Genomic DNA, 23,890 nt, shown 5'->3' with positions numbered 1-23,890 from the left:
AAAAGTAATTTCTTTCTAAACAGTCTAATCCTAGTGGATGGCATGAAAAGGTCTGCCTGAGTCATATATCTGATAAACCATCCGCTCTCCAAGCCTGATGTTACCTTTCATCAACTCCGCAGGGCACGGTGGGGCACAAGGCCTTTGGAGCCTGACAAACATGGGTTTGAATCCTGACTCTGTTGTTTATCTGTGAGAAAAAATAACTAATCATCTTTGAGTCTCAGTTTCCTCATCTGTAAAATGGAGGAATAGGATACTTACTTGGCAGGATGGTGGAAGGACTAAGAGGATTTATGTAGGAAGCAGGATATTGAAGTCATTAAAAGCATGGACTTCACCACTAGTAGAGTGTCCCGTGACCTTGGGTAATTTACCCACCTCTCTGAGCCTCTATTTTCTCATCTATAAAATGGGAATAGTAATACCTACCTACCTACCTATTAGGGTGTTACAAGGATTAAATAAGGATATGTATAAAGTCCTCAGACAGTGACTGACTCACCTCTTAGTGTACCTGGAGAAGAGTGCCTCATCCCAGTCATTGACTACTTTCTTTTCTTTGGTTGAAATATAGTTGAGGTATATGTGAGAGGTATACAGTATAGAAATTCACAATTTTAAAGGTTATACTCCATTTATACTTATTTTAAAATATTGGTTATATTCCCTGTGTTGTACAATATATTCTTGTAGCTTATTTTATACATAATAGTTTGTACTTCTTAATCCCCTACTCCTATATTGCCCCTCCCCCTTCCCTCTCCCCACTGGTAACCACTGGTTTGTTCTCTATATCTGTGAGTCTGCTTCTTTTTTGTTATATTCACTGGTTTGTTGTATGCTTTAGATTCCCATGGGCTAAATACATCATACAGTATTTGTCTTTCTCTGACTTATTTCACTTAGCATAATACCCTCCAACTCCATCCATGTTTTTGCAAATGGCAAAATTTCGTTCTTTTTAATGGTTGAGTACTATTCCATTGTATATATAAGCCACATCTTCTTTATCCATTCACCTGCTGATGAACACTTAGGTTGTTCCATACCTTGGCTGTTGTAAATAATGCTGCTATGAATATTGGGGTGTGTGTATCTTTTCGAATTATTGTCTTGGTATTTTTGGATGTATATCCAGGAATTGCTGGATCACATGGTAGTTCTATTTTCAGGGTTTTTGTGGGGGTTTTTTGGCCATGCCACGCACGGCTTGTGTGCCCCAACCAGGGATTAAACCCGGGCCCTCGGCAGTGAGAGCACAGAGTCCTAACCACTGGATCGCCACGGAATTCCCAACTTTTAGTTTTTTGAGAAACCTGCATACTGTTTTCCACAGTGGATGCACCAATTTACATTCCCTCTAACAGCATATGAGGGTTTCCTCTTCTCCACATCCTCGCCAACATTTGTTTCTTGCGGGCCCAGCCGCTCCGTGGCATGAGGGATCTTCCCGGACCGGGGCACAAACCCGTGTCCCCCGCATCGGCAGGCGGACCCTCAACCACTGCGCCACCAGGGAAGCCCCTCTTGTGTTCTTTTTGATGATAGGCATTCTGACAGGTGTAAGGTGAGATCTCATTGTGGTTTTGATTTGCATTTCCCTGATGATTACTGATGTTGAGCATCTTTTCATGTGCCTGTTGGCCATCTGAATTTCCTCTTTGGAAAAATGTCTATTCAGGTCTTCTGCTCATTTTTTAAAATCAGGTTGTTTTTTTAATGTTGAGTTGTATGAGCTGTTTATATATTTTGGATATTAACCCCTTATTGGTCATATCATTTGCAGATATTTTCTCCCATTCAGTAGGTTTTCTTTTCGTTTTGTTGATGGTTTCCTTTGCTTTCAAGTTTAATTAGATCCCATTTATTTTTGCTTTTATTTCCTTTGCTTTAGGAGACAGATCCAAGAAAACATTGCTACGATTTATGTCTAAGAGTGATTGACTACTATTTTTTAGATTCTTAAGTTTTTTTGTGTGTTATGGACCCCTCTGACCATCTGGAGAAGCCTAGGGACCCTTTCAGGAAAATGTTTGAAAATGCATAAAATATGATAAATAGGGTTACAAAGAAAACCAATTATATTGAAATACAGTCATCAAAATATTAAAAAGACAAATGTGTGATATAGCACTGTATGTGCTTCTTTATTAATGGTTTAACTAATAAGATCTAGTGGTGAGTCTAAAATTTACATAATTTCAAAGTAATTATATGTGCAAACAATAATTCAAGACATCTCTAATAATTGTGATATGAAATATCTGTGATTTCTGTTGGAGACAATATAGCAGGCTCTGCTAATACTGTTGTTTGTTGACTACATTCCTAATTGAAATGAATGCTTAATTTCAGTAAGAAGTAAATGAAAATATGGAAGTAGGTTTTTCCCAGTTCGTGAACCTCAGGTCAAGGGCCCCTGCTTTATACTTAGTACCTCTTTATCCTCAGCTGTGGGATTAGGAGGTAACCCATTGCATATCCCATTGCATAACCTCTGACTGGAAAGGTAATTTTAAGACAGAAGAGCACAGTTCTATGAGTGTGCAATAGGCTGGCAAACTACGACCAGCTAATGCTCATTGAGCCGTACATGGCAGGCACTGTTCTAAGTGTTTTAAATATGTTAACTCAGCAACATTCACAATAATCCTTCGAAATAGGTCTTTTTACTATCTTTATTTTACAAAGGAGGAAACTGAGGCACAGAGAGGTTAGGTAACATGCCCAAGGTCACACAGCTAGTAAATGGTAGAGCCAGGATTTGGACTCAAGTAGTCTGAATCCATAGTTTGTTCTCCTGGCTACCATGCTATACTATCTCTCTACTCTGAATGGAGAGGGGGAGTGAGATTTAAATTAAAGCCCTCAGGATGAATAGGAGTTAAAGATGTGGCAGAAAAGGGAGGAGAGGGAATGGGAGGGTCAAAGGTCCTGAGGTGGAAAGAATGCTGTGAATGTAGTGTCTGAAATAACACCAGTGGGGCTGCAGGTTGGAAAGCAAGGGGAACAGTTGTATAAAATGAGGCTGGATGGCAGAAGGTTTCCAGATCTTGCAGGGCCTTGAAGGCAGTTTTATCGTTATCCTAAAGGACAATGGGAAGTGACAATCAGATTTCTTATAAATATGTATGTATACAAACAAACTCTAGCTGTAGAAGAGAAAGAATTGGAGGCAAGAAAAGTGGAAGCAAGGAGCCTAGTTTGGAGGTAAGCTAGGAGTGATGATAGTTTGGACTGGGTGGTGGCCAGAGGTACCTAGAGAAGGTACCTAGAGAAGTGGACAGATCTGAGAGAGACTTGGGGTCAGGTGCACTGAAGGTGGAGGCAAGGGATAACTCTGGGGCAGACTCTATTTCCCAGAGACAGCCAGAGCCATATCTCCGATCCACACACTCTTCTTTTTTTTTTTTTTTTTAACTTTTTATTTGATATTGGAGCAGAGTTGACTAACAATGTTGTGTTAGTTTCAGGTGTACAGCAAAGTGATTCAGTTATACATATACATGTATCTATTCTTTTTCAAATTCTTTTCCCATTTAGGATGTTACAGAATATTGAGCAGAGTTCCCTGTGCTATACAGTAGGTCCTTCTTGGTTATCCATTTTACATATAGCAGTGTGTACATGTCAATCCCAAACTCCCTAACTATCCCTTCCCCCCACCCTTCCCCCCCTGGTAACCATAAATTCATTCTCTAAGTCTGTGAGTCTGTTTCTGTTTTGTAAATAAGTTCATTTTCTATCATTTCTTTTCAGATTCTACATATAAGCGATATCATTTGATATTTCTCTTTCTCTGTCTGACTTACTTCACTCAGTATGACAATCTCTAGGTCCACCCATGTTGATGCAAATGGCATTATTTCATTCTTTTTAATGGCCGAGTAATATTCCATTGTATATATGTACCACATCTTCTTTATCCATTCCTCTGTCGATGGACATTTAGGTTGCTTCCATGTCTTGGCTATTGTAAACAGTGTTGCAATGAACATTGGGGTGCATGTAGCTTTTTGAACCATGTCTTTCTCTGGGCATATGCCCAGGAGTGGGATTGCAGAATCATATGGTAGCTCTATTTTTCGTTTTTTAAGGAACCTCCATGCTGTTCTCCATAGTGGCTGTACCAAGTTACATTCCCACCAACAGTGTAGGAGGGTTTCCTTCTCTCCACACCCTCTCCAGCCTGTATTGTTTGTGGATTTTTTGATGAGAGCCATTTTGACTAGTGTGAGGTGATATCACATTTTGGTTCTGATTTGCATTTCTCTAACAATTAGCGATGATGAACATCTTTTCATGTGCCTCTTGGCCATCTGAATGTCTTCTTTGGAGAAATGTCTATTTAGGTCTTCTGCCCACTTTTGGATTGGGTTATTTTGATGATATTAAGCCTCTTCACACACTCTTCTTACAGTGGGACCATGCTATTCCTCTCATGGAGAGGTGGGCCTATGTTCCTTCCCCTTGAATTTGGGCAGCCTCATGAGGCTATACGACTTCCAAGACAATGTCATACAAGGCCATACAGCTCCTGCCTGGTTCTTTCAGCCACTCTCTCAGAGCCCTGAGCTCCATTTAAGGAGCACAAGTGCTCTGAAACCACCATGCTGTGAGGAAGCCAAACTAGCCCATGTGGAGAGACCACGTGGGGAGGCCCTGAGACTATGTGAAGCGAGATGTCCAGCCAGCCTGCAGCGACTCCATCCCCCTGCTGTTCCAGCTGCAGCCACTGTCTGACTAACTCTGAAGCAGAACTTCTCAACCAGGCCCTTCCCAAATTCCTGATTCCCAGAAACGATGAACAAGGATAAAATGGCTGCTTTACATCACTAAGTTAGAATCTGGAACACTCATCCTTCAGATTTTGTCTCTACTGACTTGGCCGGTTTTCCCGTTCTAAACCTGGTAAGAGAGATTCAACATTCTCATTTGGGGTTATTTGTAAGGGACTCTGAAACATGGTAACTAGCATTTACTTATGCTATCTCTGCAATTTTAATTACCCAGCCCAGTGGTTTGCAAATCTGGGAGGGCTTTTTCAACAAAAAAATGGATTCTCAAGTTCTACCCTAGACTCGCTGAATCATAATCGCCAGGAAAGAGTGAGCCATTGACGCAGCTGAACTGTCTTACTCTCTGATATTATTCTTAAACAGTTTTATGATTATTATATTTATATTCTATTTCTATACCCCAACCTATGTAGGCAAATTAGGAGATGGATCCTTTGAGAATTTCAAGGGAAGGGAGGCATTAATCAGATTCCCTGGTCATCTGAGGAGTACAAACAGCATTCAATTACCTATGTCAAAGAATTCTCTTTAAATGTTTTCACTAGTATATTTTACATGGCTCTGGAAATAAAATAACTAAATATATTCCATCTAGAGTAACAATAATTGAAATGGTGTGAATCGCCCCAAAAAGGAATATTATGAAAACAATGAATAGCCTTTAATTTAATCCTCCTATAGAAAAGAATGTTCTATTTTATAATAAAGAAAAGATACAAAAATGGTACCTACCTGTGACATCATACATCAAAACCAATCTTAACTGAATTAAAGATTTAGTTATTTAAAAGAGGAAAGTAAATCATGGTAAAATTAGCAAAGGAAAATATATATTTATAAACTTTCTGGAGGGAGGAAAGTCAAAAGTAAAAACTGGGTCAGCTGGGGGACTTCCCTGGTGGCGCAGTGGTTGAGAATCTGCCTGCTAATGCAGGGGACACGGGTTCGAGCCCTGGTCTGGGAAGATCCCACATGCCGCGGAGCAACTGGGCCCGTGAGCCACAACCACTGAGCCTGCGCGTCTGGAGTCTGTGCTCCACAGCAAGAGAGCCCGCGACAGTGAGAGGCCTGCGCACCGCGATGAAGAGTGGCCCCCGCTTGCCACAACTAGAGAAAGCCCTCGCACAGAAACGAAGACCCAACACAGCCAAAATAAATAAATAAATTTATTTTTTTTAAAAAAAGGGGTCAGTTGGGCTTCCCTGGTGGCGCAGTGGTTGAGAGTCTGTCTGCCTGCCGATGCAGGGGACACAGGTTTGTGCCCCAGTCCGGGAAGATCCCACATGCCGCGGAGCGGCTGGGCCCGTGAGCCATGGCCGCTGAGCCTGCGCACGTCCAGAGCCTGTGCTCCACAATGGGAGAGGCCACAGCAGTGAGAGGCCCACGTACCGCAAAAAAAAAAAAGGGTCAGCAAGGCTGTGCTCCTTCTGGAAGTTCTAGGAGGAAATCTGTCTTCTCGCTCTCTCCTGCTTCTAGAGGCCTCCTGCATTCCTTGGCTTATGGCCCCATTCTCCGTCTTCAAAGCCAGCAGTGCAGTAACATGTTCTGATCTCTCTCTCCCCCTCCCTCTCTCTATCTCTATCTCCGTCTCTCACCCCTGCTCTGCTTTCGTCATCATATCTCCTTCTCTAACTCTGACCTTCCTAACTCCCTCTGATAAGGGCCCTTGTGATTACACTGGGCCCACCTGGATAATTGAGGACTATCTCCCCATCTGAAGATGCTTAGTCTAATGACATCTGCAAAGTCCCTGTGCCATATAAGGTGACATATCCACAGGTTCCAGACATTAGGCTGTGGACATCTTTTGGAGGGCATTATTCTGACTACCACAGTTGCATAGAGCTATCCTGACATAAATGGGTGTGTTGTGGAGGCTGGACTCCCTGATGGCTGGGAGGGACCTTAGGGTGACTGCACTGCATTTCTGGAGCCGCCTCTTTCAACGTACAACACACTTGCCAAGTGGGGGCAAAGTCATTCTGATCCGCTTTGTTGGCAGAATCTTGCTTTGAGGAGTATTAGGTCTGTTGGGCTCACCAGGAACTCATTATCATCACAATAAAGTCCCCTCCACCGCCACCCCAATGTCCTGGGGAAAAGGACGCACTGACCAGCTTCCAGCGACATTTATTCCATCTGTGAACAGAGTAGGCCATGAAAAGCCAAGGGCCTCTGTTTTCTACGGATGGTCTAACAACTGTTAGCAAAAGCAAATCTATAGAAAGGTGCAAACCATAATGTCATAAAATAAACCTAGATGAGATCTATGAGTTGATGAGGCCACGTGGTGAGCCAGGCATGATATGTGCTACTTCATTTAATTTAATTTACTTCATACTGACCTTACGAGGTACATCCTATTCTTATACCCAACTTACAGATGAAGAAAATGAGACGGGATGCAAACTACTATATACAGAATGGATAAACAACAAGGTCCTACTGTGTAGCACAGGGAACTATATTCAATAGTCTGTGATAAACCATAATGGAAAAGGATACGAAAAAGAATGCATATATATATACGTGTGTGTGTGTATATATATATATACATATATATATACAACTGAACCACTTTGCTGTGCAGTAGAAATTAACACAACATTGTAAATCAACTATACTTCAATAAAATACATTTAAAAAAATAAATAAGATAATGAGACATGGGAGGTTAAACAACAAGCTCAAGTTTGCCCAGCTAGAAAGTGATGAAGCAGAGTAGTGGACGTGGGACTGTCTGATTCCACAGTCCACATTTGGGGAATCTGGGTGAAGGACATTCAGGAATTCTTCATCCTACTTTAGCAACTCTATTGTAAATCTGAAATTACTTGAAAAATTTCAAAATATTTCTAAGAATCATGAAGTCTAGAGCCAGAGGTTTCCGTGATGTAGTAAATGAGAATTGCACTTAACCTGCAGCCTGTCTGAACTCTGCACATCCTTCACATCAATAGAAAAAGGCTGAGAAGTGGTCTCATGAGCCAGCTAGCAGAACGGGGTGGCAAGAGACTCCTCAGTTGTGGAGTGCAGTGCAACCCGGGGGGTCAAGAGCCCAAGTCACTCACCTCCAGTCTCTGTGGCCTTGGGCAAGTCATATCAGCTCTCGGTGCCTCAACTGACTCACCTGTAAGATTGGCATACTAATAGTATTTACCTAGGAGAATATCTACATGACATCACAAGAGGGAAGGAATCCTCAGACAAGACACTGAACACTACAAACAGTAAAGGGAAAGATTGAAACATATGACTACATTAAAATTTTAAACTTTTGAATGATGAGATACCATTAACAAAGTAAATCGACAAACTACAGAAAGAAGACCTAACTAACGCAAGATCAGTATCCAGAATATGTAAACAACTCCTATGGATCAATAAGAAAAACATAAATAAACCCGTTAGAAAAATGGTCTGGAAATATCAACAGGCAGAAACCTGGATAGCCTGTAAGAAAAGATGCTCAATATCACTAAATTCAAGAAAGTTAAAACTAAAACAACAAAGATATCATTTCACACCTATTGTCATAAGCAAAAATAAATGAATAAAGTCTGAAAATATCAAAAGTTGGCAAAGATATCTAGAAATGGTACTTATACGTTGCTGGCAGAAGTATGTATTAACAATTCTTTGGAGAGCAATCTGGCTATAAACCTCCTAAAGCTCAAGATGTGATATACTACAAAGTCATCAGTTCCACTCTTAAGTGTGTATTCTAGAAAAGTATGACATGTATACACAAGGAGGTATGTACCAATGTGTTCAATGTAGCACTCCTTGTAATAGAAGTCTAAGTGTTCCTTAGTACAGATACATAAACTGTGACTGATTCATACAATAAAATACTATGCAGCAAAAAAATGCATAATTTAGAGCAGTAGTTCTCAAACGTTAGGGTGCATCAGAATCATCAGAAGGGCTTGGCAAAGGGCAAATTGCTGGATCCTATCCCTAGAGTTTCTGATTCAATGGATCTTGGGTGGAGCCAATTTTTTGCATTTGTAACAAGTTCTCAATGTTACTACTGCTGCTTGCTGGTCTAGGGACCACACTTTAAGAACCACTAAACTAGCTATATGCTTCAACACAGTTAAATCTTGAAAACCTAGTCCAGTTTCCAGCAAGTTGTGAAAAGATACATAATATATCTCTAAACACAGTAAACAATAGCATACAGATTATGGATATATATTTTTTTCTTTATAATAAAAATACAAAATATACCTGAAAATGTATAGAGAGTGATTATCTCTAGAAGAGAGGGGAAGGAAATGGAAGGAGAATCTTAGTAGTGAGTAGAAAGGTATGTGTTATATTATTTTATGTAGTTTAACGCATGTTTGAAATGTTAAGGAATTTTTAAAGTTTAAATTATATAGTATCAGAACAGAATAGAGAACCCAGAAATAAAAATAAAATTTTAAAAATATATAGTATCTATCACATAGAGTTGTTGTGAAGAGTAAATGAGATAATGTGAAACTTCTGGGTGGGTAAAAATAGCAGGATGCAGTGGAGTCACAGAATCTCTGTCCTTGTGTATCTAACCAATAATAAAAAATTAAGTTAAAGGATACCCCCCAAAATTAAGAGAATTCAACCAAACAATGAAAAGGGTACAATTTGGACTTTCCTGGCGGCACACTGGTTAAGAATCCGCCTGCCAATGCAGGGGAGATGGGTTCGAGCCCTGCTCCGGGTAGACCCCACATGCCGTGGAGCAACTAAGCCTGTGTGCCACGACTACTGAAGCCCGTGCTCCTCAACAAGAGAATCCACCGCAATGAGAAGCATGTGCACCGCAAAGAAGAGTAGCTCCTGCTCGCCGCAACTAGAGAAAGCCCGCGAGCAGCAACAAAGACCCAGTGCAGCCAAAAATAAATAAATAATTTTTTTTTAAAAGAAAAGGGTACAACTTTATGGCATAAACATCAAAAAGGGGTAATCAAGGAAAGAAACAGAAGATTCTAAACTGAGTCAGTGTGGTTTTTAACCTGACCCAGAAAAGGATATCAGGAAAGCAGGTGAATCCACAAAATCCTGAGCCTTCTCACCTAGAGTGAGTGAACAACCTGGGATAAAGGGGAAACTCCTGGGAGTAGAAGTCCCTATCTGCCTTCAGAACCTCTCAGTGGAGTCGGAAAAAAACACACAGCTTCCATTTTCCCAGGTGCCATGATGAATTATGGGAAGGATCTGAAGGCCAAACATATCTGCTCATAGGCATCAGACACACCCTGTACTATTCACAAGGAGAAAGACTAGACAAAAGAGTGGATCCCTATTTCTTTCCTTCAGTTATTTTTGTTTGTACACAAGTGTGATTATTCGCCTAATTCTATCTCTCCACTGCACAGCATCTCCAAGATAGCAGGGATGGGTCTGCCTTTGCTTATGATAGTGCCTAGCAAGTAGGTGTATAATAAATCATAGGGCCACCTAGTAGGTGTATAATAAACATTCAGTGAATAAATTAGTGAAGGAGGGAGCATATGAGCTGGTGTCAAAGAAATCTGATTTCCCATAGTGTTCAAATTTCACAGCCACCGTTTTTATTTTGCATGAACTATTCACAAGGAGAAAAACTAGACCCCATGGGGTCTGGGGCATTTCCTAACTAATAAAAAAGCCTACCTGATTCACATAGCCATCGGTGTGATTAATAGAGTGTATTTACAATTGTGTGAGCAAATTCTATTCCCTGTGACAAATATATTATACAGATTAAATGAACAATACAACATTTTACGTGCTTCACGGTCAACAACTACATTCTGGGAAATTTCTTTTTGACACTGAATGAATATTCCAGAAAGAAATAAATAATTCAAAAAGAACCTGTGACTATATCACCAGAATCCTTTTGCCTCTTGTTAGTGAAACTAATAGGACACACAGCCTCTTTAAATGTAAATTTAAATAAAACATTTTCTCTACCTCTCTGCTCTCTTTGTTCCTTGTGATCCGCAGATTACGGGAATATATATACTAGTCTCCAATACACACATCTATAGGTGTTGAGTTTTATGCAAGACGAAATCAAGGTATTCTAGAATTTAAATGATCTATTTCCACAGTTAGAGAGGAAAGAAAGTACTCTGAACATCAGAAGAAAGGCGAAGCCCTTTAGGGGGAGGGGACCAGGACTGGGACCCATCCTCAGCCGGGGACGCCGTTACTAGGCAACCCCTCGCGTTCTCAACCACCGCCCGAGCCACTTCCACGCCCTCATTGCTAAGGAGATCGACGCTCCAACTCAGCCCTGCCGCAAACCTGCGCGCTCTTGCGACACTGCCGCGCCTGCCGCTGCGTGCGCGCCCTCTGCCCCCACTCTCCGCCCCGGCCGCCATTGCCTCGTGCCCGCGCTGGTCGGTTGGTGGCGCCTTTGTCCTACGGCGGGCAGGTGGGCTGAGGCGGAGGCGGCAGCGGCGGGCCTAAGGCGAAGAAGCGGCCGGGAGCCCGCCGCGCTGGTAGCGGTGAGTGCCGGGAAGCGGTGGCCGTCCGCCGAGGCGTGGGGCTGACGGGCAGGCGGTTGAGGGGGGCCGGGGCCGGATGGGGAGGCTGAAGCGGGAGGGCCCGCTCGACGCGCGGCCGCGGCCTCGGCTCCTCTCCGGGTGCGCGCGGGGCTGCGCATGCCCGGTGCGGGGCGCGGCCTTCTTTGGCTCCCGTCGGGCATAGGCCCGGCCAGTCGGAGCGGCTGGAGGTGGGCTCCGGGCGGGCGGCGCCGCATTGCCGCCTCCAGTCTGTGCGCGACCCGCCGATAACAGTCCTCCGGGCTCCTCTGTAGGCTAGGGCTGCACACCCCGCGCCCCCTTCTCGAAACGTGAAGTCGCTCGCCTGCGGGTCCTCAGCGAGTCGGTGGCGCAGTCGGGATTCAAACCTGGGACGAGGCGGCCGGCCTCACCGGGCGTTCCGCTGGGCGCGCGGCGCCGGGCGGCGAACCGAATGCTCTGTGCCCCATCGCCGCCGCCCGCCTCGCGGCCCCTCGATAGCATCCTCGAGGCGTCTCGTTGTTATGTGACACCCTCCCCCCACACACCCGTTTTATAACGCGGACCCGGGCCCAGAAAACGGGGAAAGCAACCGGGCCCGCGGTTACCCTGGCAACTAGCGACCGAGCCAGCGTCCCAACCGGCTGGCTCTCTTTCTCTGGACCCCGGGCACTTTCCGCACCCGGACGACCCGCCGGGGGCTTTTTTTAGAACGGCGTTTCCCCTGTTTCAGTCTCTCGCGTTGCACTTTTATGTCCGTGTACCCATTGTACTGCTGTTTATTTACCAAATGTTACTTTTTTCTTCTTTAAACTGACTCTTTTCTCCTTTTTAAATATATTTGTTTAAGGTGGAAACGTAAATCACGAAGCGTATGATGGAAAGCCAGTTATTTTTCTAATGCTCATAAAGAAATAAATACTTATGTATTAAAATAAACAGTGCGTCCTGATTCCTCCTGAAATTATTCTGCGTTCCACGCTCTGGGAAACGCTGCTCTAGGAGTATGGGGTTAATTGTGCTCCTTCTGCGTTTAGCTCTGTGCACAAAATTGTTCCCTGAGGCATAGCAGATTCCATGAAATGCCCCAGGGTCTTCGGGGATAATAATGTTGTAAGCTTTCTCGTTGTAAACTGTTCTCGTTATTGACTTAACGCGGGATAGTCCCAGAGAACTTCAGGGACTGCGCTCAAGGGCATCCGGTGTGCCTCCTCAGTTTTCTTGTAGCATCGTGGTGTGGTAGCTACCGGACAGTTCAAAAAAGATGTTTCTGCCAGCGCCGATGGATTTGGCTTTTGACAACTCTAGGTTTAATGTTTTCTGTACGAGTCAGTCTGGGTGTGAAAACTAACTTTGGTGTTGACTTTTCCAAAACAGTAAAGCCCAAGCTTTGCGCTGTGAATATTGGAGATCACTTGGCTATATTTCAACATCAGTTTCTTCCTTCATTCTGATCTCTTTGCCTTTCTTTTAGCTCATCTGTCACTCTCCAGATATTCTTTGAAACCTCTGACAGTCTTTTAACCTAAAACATAGAAACAGTGATTTTCCTTGTAGGCTGTGCTGGAGAAGGCCCAGTGGAAGGAATTTTTCTAGGCGCAGGTTGTTCAATGGCACACGCCTCTGAACACCATACTTTGAAGGAGGCATTGGTGAATTAACTTATTCATTAGTTAACCATCTGTTCGTATTTGCAGTATGTCCATAAGCTCTGTTTTTGTGTGTGAGAGAGTAGATTGACTCTAACTCACTGAGAGAAAAGTCAGCATAGGCCATTCAAGGGTTTTTTTCCCTCAAAGGCTGTGTGAAAAATCCATATTCCTTGGGATTACTTTGTATGAGCACAGTGTAGAATTTACGGAAGGCTAAGGTAATTTTCTTCACATTTCTAAGCAGCAGTCCTTTGTGGAGAAGAAATGAGAATGTTATTTTACTCCAGTCAGTTTCAGAACTTCAGCAAATGGAGCCTCATCTACCAGTGCTCCAAGGCTAAGAATAAACATTTTTTGGAAAGGCTTTAGAAGTCTAATGAGAAGGAGCACCTGATGGTTTGAAACTTCATTTTAAATAACCATTGCAAGCATTCATTCTCTATGGCCTGCAGATGGCAGTGCCTTTGTACAGCTTATTATTTTTGTGCAAATTGTTGGAGTTCAGTTGTGCTTTTAAGAATGGAAAACCTTTGGAGGAAGTATATTTAATATTTTATTCTGTTCTCTTTACATTGTTTCTTTGTGTTGGTTTTTTTTGTTGTTGTTGTTTTTTGCGGTACGCGGGCCTCTCACTGCAGCGGCCCCTCCCGTTGCGGAGCACAGGCTCTAGACGCGCAGGTTCAGCGGCCATGGCTCACGGGCCCAGCCGCTCCGTGGCATGTGGGATCTTCCCGGGCCGGGGCACGAACCCGTGTCCCCTGCATCGGCAGGGAGACTCTCAACCACTGCGCCACCAGGGAAGCCCTGTTTCTTTGTTTTTGACTCTCCACACTAGGAATGAAACATCTATTCCTACACTCACTATTACTCTTGGTGGTAATGATAACATACAACTAGCAGTGCTTGTGGTTCACAAAGCAGGTTTACAAATACCAACCCATTTTCTCCTGCCAATCCTCTTGTGAGATAGGTAGACCTGTCTTATTGTTATATCTTTTTTGCATATGAGGAAAACAGTGGCTCAGAGAGTTTATATTTCTTGCCCAATATAACATATTAGTAGAACATATTCAAGAAATTATTGAAGGTAAAAGATTTTGTGGTCAAGCAAAATTGGGAATTGTTGAGGTAAAGCATTGTTCTTACTCCAAAACTTCTCAGAGGCTTTAATATACTAAACATGTGCCATGTAGATGTCCAAGAGAGGAAGGTATTGTGATGCCTTTCTCTTGCTCTCCTCCCACGAACATCCTATGGTAGTAGTGTTCCCCCAAACTGACCACTCTTTCTTCTATTCTCGGTTTGCTCTCTGTACCTTGCCGTTAACTAATGATTACCATATGTCTTTAAGACAAATACTTTTAAAGCTCTATCAGCCTTTTTGTGCCAAAAGATTTGTCCTGTGAACAGCGTACACATTGTCCAGACTATTCAGTTACTTGAAGTAAACTATCAAGAAGTTAAAAGAGCGGTGACAAACAGAAAATTACCCTCTGTGTAATTCTCATTAATGAGAGGCATTAAGGAAAGGATCAGGGTAAGGCCACTGGCTGAAGCAGCAGCACATTAGGGAAATATGAACTGTACTGACAGCTAAATATATAATACCAGCATGCCTGCTGCTTTTTAAATGGTGGTTTTATTACCACCAGATACGAGTATTTATAGGGATGGTCATTTTCATTCTTTATCCTGTCACTAAAAAATAAAAGATAATAGGTCAACTGGACCAATTACTTTTATGTTAAGAAAATAATTCCCCTCAAAGAATCAGAACTTTTCCAGACCATAAGACTCTTTTCCCTTTATTTCATGTTCAAAACAACATTATTGTTGACCTATGCAAAGACCAACAACTTTAGGCAAAGAGCAGGGGAACTTAAGTTGCATTAGTGAACAGTTATAAAGCAGAGTGTCTTATAACTTTAGTTCTAAAAAAATATCTTGAGTGGTCCCCTGGTTTGGATCTGGAATGATTGAATTACTGAAGGTTAGGTTGATTCTGCAGTTAGTGGGCAAGCTTTGAAGAACTTTGAATTGTAAGTACTTTGGCTTGAAGTTGCATACTTAATCATGCAGTTGGAGATTGAGATAGTAATAACAAGTATTTAGGGTCAGAGATGATACAAGAAATTTATTTTTAATCTCTATTCAGAAATTACTTTTGATATCCAAAAGAAAAAAATAGGAAAAACATGACTTTCGCTCAATTTTACAACTTAGAGTTATAAATATATAATTGAACTTTTTTGCAGCCTTTGGTAAACTTACAGTAGGACAGCATCAGAATCACTAGAACAGCTTTTTGGAAATACAGATTCTTGGATGCAGCTCCCCACCCCAACTCCTAACTGACCTATCTTTGGAAGAGAAAGCTAGAGAATCTGCCTTTCAGAAGCCACCCGTGCAGTTTTTATGTACGTTAAAGTTTTGAGAACCCCCGATTTAGGACTTTAGAAAATGAGCTTTCACTGAAAATGGAAGGTTGAAGCAGGTTCTAGTACTAGTCTATTTGTATAAGATTACTAATGGGAATTGACAGCTCTGGTTTATGGTTGAGTTTCCGTTAATGCGTTTGTTTTAAGAGAGACATTAATTTTAACTATAAAATGTTTTTTGGCTTCATAGTTTGAACTAGAGGTAAGAAGAATAGTTATAATGTCTGGAGTTTTCAATATTTTAATCCCTTCCATTCACATCAGTCAGAGCTTTCACCTTATGGAGAAGAAAGCAGACCTACCAAGATTGCATGGTCTGCTTAATAACTTTAGATTTGCTTCACTTTGCTTGTAATAGTGTGAATGTGAAATTATATATATGTGTCCATTTTTCTCTTTGTTGCATTTAGGTATGAAAGCAAAATGCCTCAGAAGTTCTAGCCCCTGCCAGCAAAACTATACTGACAGCTCTAGTTTGCAGAATTTAGAGAGAACTTTAATGGGTAGTTTGACCTTTTTTAGCCAAAGAAGTGGATAACATGCTGTTAAAAAGTGGCAAGCTTGGTGGTTAATATTTTTCCTGCCAGTTTATAACTACAGGATTGGAAAAAGAAGCTTAAATTTTCAGGATACTTTTTAAATGATCAGATGAAATTGAAGGGAAGTGATGGACTGCACACTCCTTGTGGGGGGAGGGGGCACTGACCTTATAATTGGATATTATTATTACCTTTAGCACTATGGAAACTTGGGTTGATCCCATTTCCTTTGGAGGTTGCTATGTGATTATACTTTCTATACTGTTTTCAGGGATTGTATTTTTACAGGTTTTAGCCATTGTGACATGTTCTTTGTAACATGTTTATGAGCTATTTCCCCTTGAACACAGGAGTTTAGAAGGGTTTTTAAATGGAGAACCTAATTATATGTTATGCATAAACTACAGGGATAAATAGATAATAGAGTAGTACTGTAGTTCCCAAATACCTGCCAAGAATCACCTGAGAAACTTGTTAAAATGCAGATTCCCAGGCTTCATCCTCAGATTCTAAAAGTTTGAGAAGGGTCTAGGAATCTGATTTTTAAACATCTTCTCAGATGGCGCTGATGTATCTTCATTAAAGAAATGTGATGTGGAGAGTCAAAAGAATATATATATAAACGAAGGGAGAGGGTGAGGAGTTGTTTAATGGGTATAAGAGTTAGTTTTGCAAGGTGAAAAAATGCTGGAGACCTGTTGCACAACTGTGTGAATATGCGTAACACTACTGAACCGTACACTTAAAAATAGTTAAGATGATAAATGTATATGATGTGTTTTTTATCACAATTAGATTTTTTTTTACGATATTAGAAAAAAATGAGGAAGAGCGGTTTGTTGTTTGTTTCTTCGTAATCAGTGGATTGTTGCTATTAAATACTGATTCCTCTGGCTATCAGTTCATTTTATATCCCTTTATTGAAGGTAAAATCATAACGTTTTAAATATTTTTCTCCCACGTGGTCCCTTCAGTGTCAAACCAATGATCCTTGAAGGACATTATTATAATGGGCGGTATTTTGAATGTCTGAGATTTAAATACATTGTTTTTTTGAATATACATACAGTAAACCTTCCTTAATTTGGCTTCACTGAAACTCTGTTTATGGTAGTTCAGCACATAGCCTCCTAACAGGCCCTCTTGCCACCAATTTCTTCCTTTGCCATGGCAAAATTTTTTGTTATCTAGTCTACTCTGGCTTGCATCTGTAATTCCTCTCTTTTCCTGCTCCTATCCTCCCATTCCCTACATTAAACTCCTACGGTATTTCTAACTTACGTCCTTCACACCACTCCTTTCCCTTTGCATGTGCTGTAGTGACTTCTCTCTTTATGGTAAACTTCTGCTCATTCTTCAGGACTCATTTTAAATGTTACTTTTAGGCCTTCCCACCTCCTCCACCTCTCCCTTGCCCCCTATTCCTCCCAGTCTTCTCTCTGCCCTGCCACACACATACACATAGTTAGGCCTTCATTATCTCTGCCACAATCCCACTTTAAATTATATTGTGATTATATACATGTGCCTCTCTCCTTTATTAAGCAGTGAACTCCTTTAAGGCAGAGACTTTAGCCTTGTTGTTTCTGTATATCTTAAGACCTAGTATAGAGTGTGACACGTGGTATGTATAGAAGCATTTGATGTACTGTACTTTTTAAGTTCATTAATTTAGTTCTCTAAGGATCTCTACTTGTACAGTTTACTGAAATTTTACCTGTTTTAAATACACCTGTATTTTGAATTTTGTGTTGGTACAACTTTTTTAGTAGTTTAGATTAGCTCAACCTTTGTCAATCCAAATTAGTGAGCTTTTTCTCTTAGCTGATAATCTTGAATCAGTATAACTAATACAGGTAGAATATCCACTTTATCAGGTTCAGAGAAATTAAGTGACTTGACTAAATCCGCCCCCACCCCCCCAAAGTAGGACTAGAACTCAGATTTGCTGATCCGAGCCAAGTGTTCTTTTCTCAAACGAAGTCAGAAGGGCAGAAAATTAAATGTTGACAGAGAATTTTTGTCTGAGAGGTTGAAGTGAATAGAATGTCAGTAGCAAAAGCCAGAAACATTGTGGTTTGAGGTGATAGAAACCGAAGTTGTAATTGAATAAGCAGGTCCTATCCTATTGAGTGTCTGGGGCACTTACACATTGCAGTGACCAGCATAGACTGTGCCTTTTCCAGATTCCATCAGCATTTGATCAGGGAGTCCTCGCCAGTATTTAGAATGGAAATCAGGTCTTTCTACTCCCTGTTGGAGTCAGCAGAACATGTTTAAGCACTTCAGTGTCAGACACACCTGGTTTTGAGTTCTAGCTCTGCCTTTTGATCATCATGTGACCTCAGCTAAGTCACGTAATTTCTCTAAACTTCAGATTTCCTCATTCACAAAATAGAGATCATAATAGTACTTAACTCCAAGAGTTGTAGAAAGGATTACATGAGATAATGCACATAATGTTCTTATGCAGACTCTTTCCCCCATTCCTGTTCCCTGGAATAATATTCTAATACCATTAAGGGCATAATAATTATTTTAATTAGAAATTGAAGGAGATAATCAAATATGAGGGAATGTGTAGTTTTCAAAGTGAGCTTAAAGGATTGATTTAGAAACAGCAAACAGGGCATTCTCTTATCCCTGACTCTTTACAGTATAACTCATTATGATATCCCTGATGTTACAATATATCATCAAAGTCATCTTCATAAATATAGTTTCAATGAGAAGTCCTGTCCTTTCCCTTCCCAGTTTTAGGAGTTACTGTGTGATATCCACTGTCTCATCAGTGTGGTTTTCCAAGTACATCACCTTTGTCATCATGTATCTCCAATTTAATAATTCCTGATTGTTGGTTGGTTTTCAACTAGACCTTTTGGCAAGCTTTATTTCATTTGTAATCACTTATTGAAATTGTAGTGAATTCTCTGGCGGTCCAGTGGTTAGGACTCTGTGCCTCCACTGCAGGGGGCCTGGGTTCAATCCCTAGTCAGGGAACTAAGATCCTGCAAGCCCTGTGGCACAACCAAAAAAAAAAAAAAGAGAGAGAAAAGAAATTGTGTAGGCTTCTGGGTTATTTCAACCAGTCGTGGTACTGTCAAATGTTGTGGTTCAAAAGGCACTTGTTTAAAGTAGTTCTCACTGTTTTCCATTGTGATAGTCTTTGAAGTATAAAAATTGGTTTTAAGGTGAAAAGAATTATTTTACAATGATACAGTTAAAAAATAGAGCATGGGGCTTCCCTGTTGGCACAGTGGTTAAGAATCCGCCTGCCGGTGCATGGGACGTGGGTTTGAGCCCTGGGCCAGGAAGATCCCACATGCAGCGGAGCAACTAAGCCCGTGCGCCACAACTACTGAGCCTGTTGTGCTCTAGAGCCCGCATGCCACAACTGCTGAGCCCACATGCCACAACTACCGAAGCCCGCGCACCTAGAGCCCGTGCTCCGCAACAAGAGAAGCCACTGCAATGAGATGCCCGCGTGCCGCAACTCAGCCAAAAGTAAATAAATTTAAAAAAAAAATAGAGCCAAAGCAGTTTCTGATACTATGAATGAAACATGCATTTTTATTTATAACATATCTAAGAACCATTGTGTGAACCCTGTCTGGCATATTAGTCTAAAATAAAATTGTAGATTAGGCATTGTGTCTTCCTTTGGGAGTTCTTTACCCCATTCTTTTGTGATTTAAAATAGCTCTGCCACTTCCTGTATAACATTATGTTTTCCAGATTTTTTTCGCATTTTTTCCTTTTATGTAAATCCCTTCAATTGATGCTGTTTTTCTTGTCTAAAAATTCTTACCTGAGTAGTACTTTTAACTGTTTTCACCCGTTGGAAATTATAGATATTCAGGTGAAAGTTAAGCACCTTGTGGTGATGGTGATTTTGAATGGCACTCACATTGCTAATAAATTGACAAAGTATAGAACTACCAACCAAACTGAGGTGGAAGAGACACTAAGAGACTGAGCTGGCCCGGATAAAGTAAAGCAGGAGGGAAAAGAAGCACCATTTCTTCCCTTTTCTATGCAGAGGAGGCATTCCACCTCTCATTGGAGGCTCTTAAGTTAACACTGCCCTCTTGTTAATTATATTCTCTCCAATTTTGCTTCCCACCTAATGTCCAGAAAGATTCCCAAATTGTCTTTCCGTCTGTTTTCCCTTCTCCTTTACATTAATATTTCTGTTTCCTTGGTGTAGATTATGTATCTCAGTAAGGATTAAGAAATAAAATAATCTAATTCAACTAATTAATACAAAAGCCTCCTTTACCAGTCCCAGTATTTTCATTTTCAGAGAGAAACTTGTTCAAATGAACCTCCAATTGATGAGTTTTCAAATTGTTTGACAGAAAATTGGAATGGGGCAAGGTTTTTTTTTTCTGATTCTTTAAATCTTTGCTGTACCATGATAAGCCCCCTGAAGTTATTTCCACTTTTGGTAGCTTCTGTAGTCTTCCTGTATTTCTGAACTCCTAGGTTTTCCAAAAGTTCTATGTGCATATATGTTAGGATTTTTTCTGTATGGGAATTGGTGGTGATAATAGTTTTTCATAACTTTCACTGAAAACCCCTCCACCTCTACCCTAACCTGAGCAGTGAGTCCTCTTAGATGGCAATGAGACTATCAAAATTTTCCAGGTCTCATTTTCTCCATATCTTACTCAAGATGGACGTTTAAGGAACTCTTAAATAGGAATGAATAAACAAACACTTGACATACCACACTAAAAGTTTGCTAACTCCTAAAATTAAGAAAATAGTCTAAGAATTCTCTTTTTTGCAAAAGAAACATAAGCCACACCATCCAAATATAATTCCTTTGTACTACTCCATGAAAATAGATACTAGGAGGCAAATTACAATCAGAATCGTTTAAAGATATAATCTTGAATTTTTAAATCTTTCAAATGATTGCAAAAAAATTTCACCAACTTCAAAGGAAAATATTTACCTCCTTCATTCTAACTGGAACCAGTTTTGCTCCAAAGGTGTATGGTACACGACTACTTTGGTCTCCCCAGTCCTGTATATAATGGCCCTCACAGAATTGGATATAATTATACAATGTAGTAGTCCTTTTCATATGATGAGGGCAAAATTATATAGTATTTATAGACACCAATTAGAGTAGTACCATATGTTCCATACTGTCACCTAAACATTTGCCAGGTCAAGTCAATGTTTAGATGAGTTTTCTTCATTCACAAGGCCATTTAATAATACATGGAATCCTGCTGGGAAATATGGTACCTATTTATTTATTTTTAAATAGCTATTTATTTGGTTGCTCCGGGTCTTAGTTGTGGCAAGTGGGCTCCTTAGTTGCGGCAGGCAGGCTCCTTAGTTGCGGCTTGTGGGCTCCTTAGTTGTGGCATGTGAACTTTTAGTTGTGGCACGCATGTGGGATCTAGTTCCCTGACTAGAGATTGAACCCAGGCCTCTTGCTTCGGGAGTATGGAGTCTTATCCACTGCGCCACTAGGGAAGTCCCTATGGTACCTGTTTAAAAAAATCTGCACACCACCAACACCACTCCCCATGTATTCCAGAGATACTTTGAAAACTACTTAAATAAAGACATTACATTTGTCTCTGAATCATAGTCACCGTATATTAGAAAGCAGTACAAAGTAAGTGAGCAGACTAGGTCAGTAGGCCCTTCTAAACCTGAACTGATACTCTTCACAATTATATATAAAAGGAACTAGATACTCCCTGTAAGACCTGTCATTATACAACATGTAATTCAGGCCTTAGTGAACTTTAAGGGTTGTAACTTGTGACATGCAGTACCAAACCCATGGTCAGGTATTACTGGCCAAGTCCTTTAGAGAACATATTTTGTTACCTTCAGTTTGGTCAAAAGCCATTCTACTAAAGATAATGGACTTTGACTTAAAATGGAGTTGAAGATCATTCTCATTTGAACAGGAACTCACAAGTTGACAACATAGCAGGGTAAAGGCTATACAAGACCTCTTAAGTTTTGTTATTACTGAGGTCTTTCACATGATAAGATTCTGGTTAGAATTTTTCAAACACATAATTACTATTTTAAAGCACTCTATGTGAGTGCTTAATACCATTTAATGTCACTAGATATACTGTTAACTGCTTAATATGGAACAAGGGGAATAAAATTACACTGCAGCAGAAAGCAGTTTTATTTCTCCATTTACTAAAGTATGAAATCTTTAATGTACTTATTTATCTTTAAGGCATATAAAAATTGTCAAGTATTACCTTTGAGCATGGATTGGTACTTTAGATACTTCATCACTTTTTTACTTAACATGATGGTGTTTTTATTATTCAGTTTTTGCAGAGCAGGTTTGTTTTGTTTTTAGCAGGGAGGCTTTAACTGCACAAATTGGCTTTCTGTAAGTTTGTATGTTTCCACTTTTTATCTGGTTGTGTATGCTAGGCTTCTGTAACGAAAACTTACGATGAGTGTTTTATTACCTAATCTTACTATACCAGATGCCAGTTTTTATTCTTAGGTACTTGCCTATGAGGGTTATAGATGTTAACATGTCATATACTTTGTTTAGAAAATAATAAATTTCTTTCCTACATCTCATCCTGGAAGATTCTATCCAGTGGAATGCCACACAAGGCAAACTAAAAGGAGGCCCTGCTTCATGGAATATTCAAAGTTTTAAGACAGTGGATTCCAGCCATTACTTCTTTATAGCATAAAATGGAACTATTTGCCTTTGCTCTTTCTTTTTTTTTTTTTAATTCTCTTTCTTCCTTTCTCCTCCCTCAAAAAAGAATCTTACAGCTGGTTCTCCAAGAGTTTAGAAGACAACCTTTTCCCCTTTCAGAGGGGGCAGTTGTTAGGTTTAGGCTTGGCATAGTGTTAAAGCATTGACATAATCAGTTTTACACAAATTATGTGTTAGCTAGAAAACTGAGGGACATTCCCTACGAAGCCATGACAATGTACTGCCGTAACTTAATAAAAATTGCCCAAGTGACTGTGCGTCTGCTGAATGGATTTTCTTACACCATCTGGTTGTCATTGTAGTTTTTTTGTTGTTGCTTTCATTTGAAATGTGCTGATGATCTTGTTTTTATTCCGTAGCATTGAACAGATGGGTTGATTATTCTTTTCAGATATTAATAAGGCAGCGGAAAGAAGAAATATGAATACGGCTCCATCAAGACCCAGCCCCACACGAAGGTAAAGTACCCTGAAGCAGTGAGTTACCTTGGGAGAGTTGGGCTCTGGGGAGTTAAGCCCAACTTCGTACATCAAGGGTCTTTTCTTCCCCCCAACAAATCAGAAACGCTCAAGCAAACAATAAGAACATGAACCTTGTGTGAAGGGCCTTGCTGCTTTTTTAAAACTTACATCAGGAGATGCAGAGGAAGCTTTGTGTTTTCCGTGACAAACCCAGCAAGTTCAGCTTGCAACATAAGTTGCAGGCGATTGGAAGAGGATAAACCTCTGTCTGTCCCCAGCTCACGTGTCAATGGGAGCCTCCACAGCAGGAGGAGTGCCCGAGGGTCGTTGGTGTGTGCTGCGCTGCACTGCAGCAGGCAGCAGAGATTCAACTCTTCATTCCAAATGGCTGCTGGTCCAGATGTTAACCCAGGTTTACAGAAAGTGCTGCTTGAGAGATTGCTACTGTGCCTGTGCTGCAGATCCCCTGTGTGCTCGCATGCTTGGGTTACCTATCGAGGGGAAATAAAAAGGGCAAAAACACCCCACCTCTCAGAAGTCTCCCTTTTTCTTAGCTTTCCTGGAAATAAAAGGCATTTCCCCAGATGTTCTTCCACTATTTACAAAAGAGGTAGTCCTGATGTGTATCCTCAAGATGTGCATTAAATTGGTCCCTTCTCTTAAAGAAGAGCCTTATTAACGTTACCATTTATACCAAAGATGAGAATATTGTATTCAAACTGTCTGGCTCCGTAAACAGCACACAAGTGGATGTAGTGTGTG

At 40.9% G+C, this 23,890-nt stretch overlaps 1 protein-coding gene across 1 annotated transcript in view; it reads left to right on the top strand.

Moving 5' to 3' along the window:
• Positions 1-11,180: 11,180 nt before the first annotated feature.
• Positions 11,181-23,890, top strand: part of NCOA5 (nuclear receptor coactivator 5) — a 30,418-nt gene continuing 17,708 nt past the window's right edge. Inside the window, exons 1-2 of the mRNA XM_082857266.1 lie at positions 11,181-11,287; positions 23,059-23,125. Coding sequence (XP_082713392.1) covers positions 23,088-23,125 — 38 coding nt within the window. The 5' untranslated portion in view covers positions 11,181-11,287; positions 23,059-23,087. The remainder of the gene's footprint in view (positions 11,288-23,058; positions 23,126-23,890) is intronic.

Source organism: Leucopleurus acutus (genome assembly GCF_964270905.1).
Source record: "Leucopleurus acutus genome assembly, chromosome: 16".
In the NCBI taxonomy this organism is placed as follows: domain Eukaryota; kingdom Metazoa; phylum Chordata; class Mammalia; order Artiodactyla; family Delphinidae; genus Leucopleurus; species Leucopleurus acutus.
This window is presented reverse-complemented; position numbering and strand designations above follow the sequence as displayed.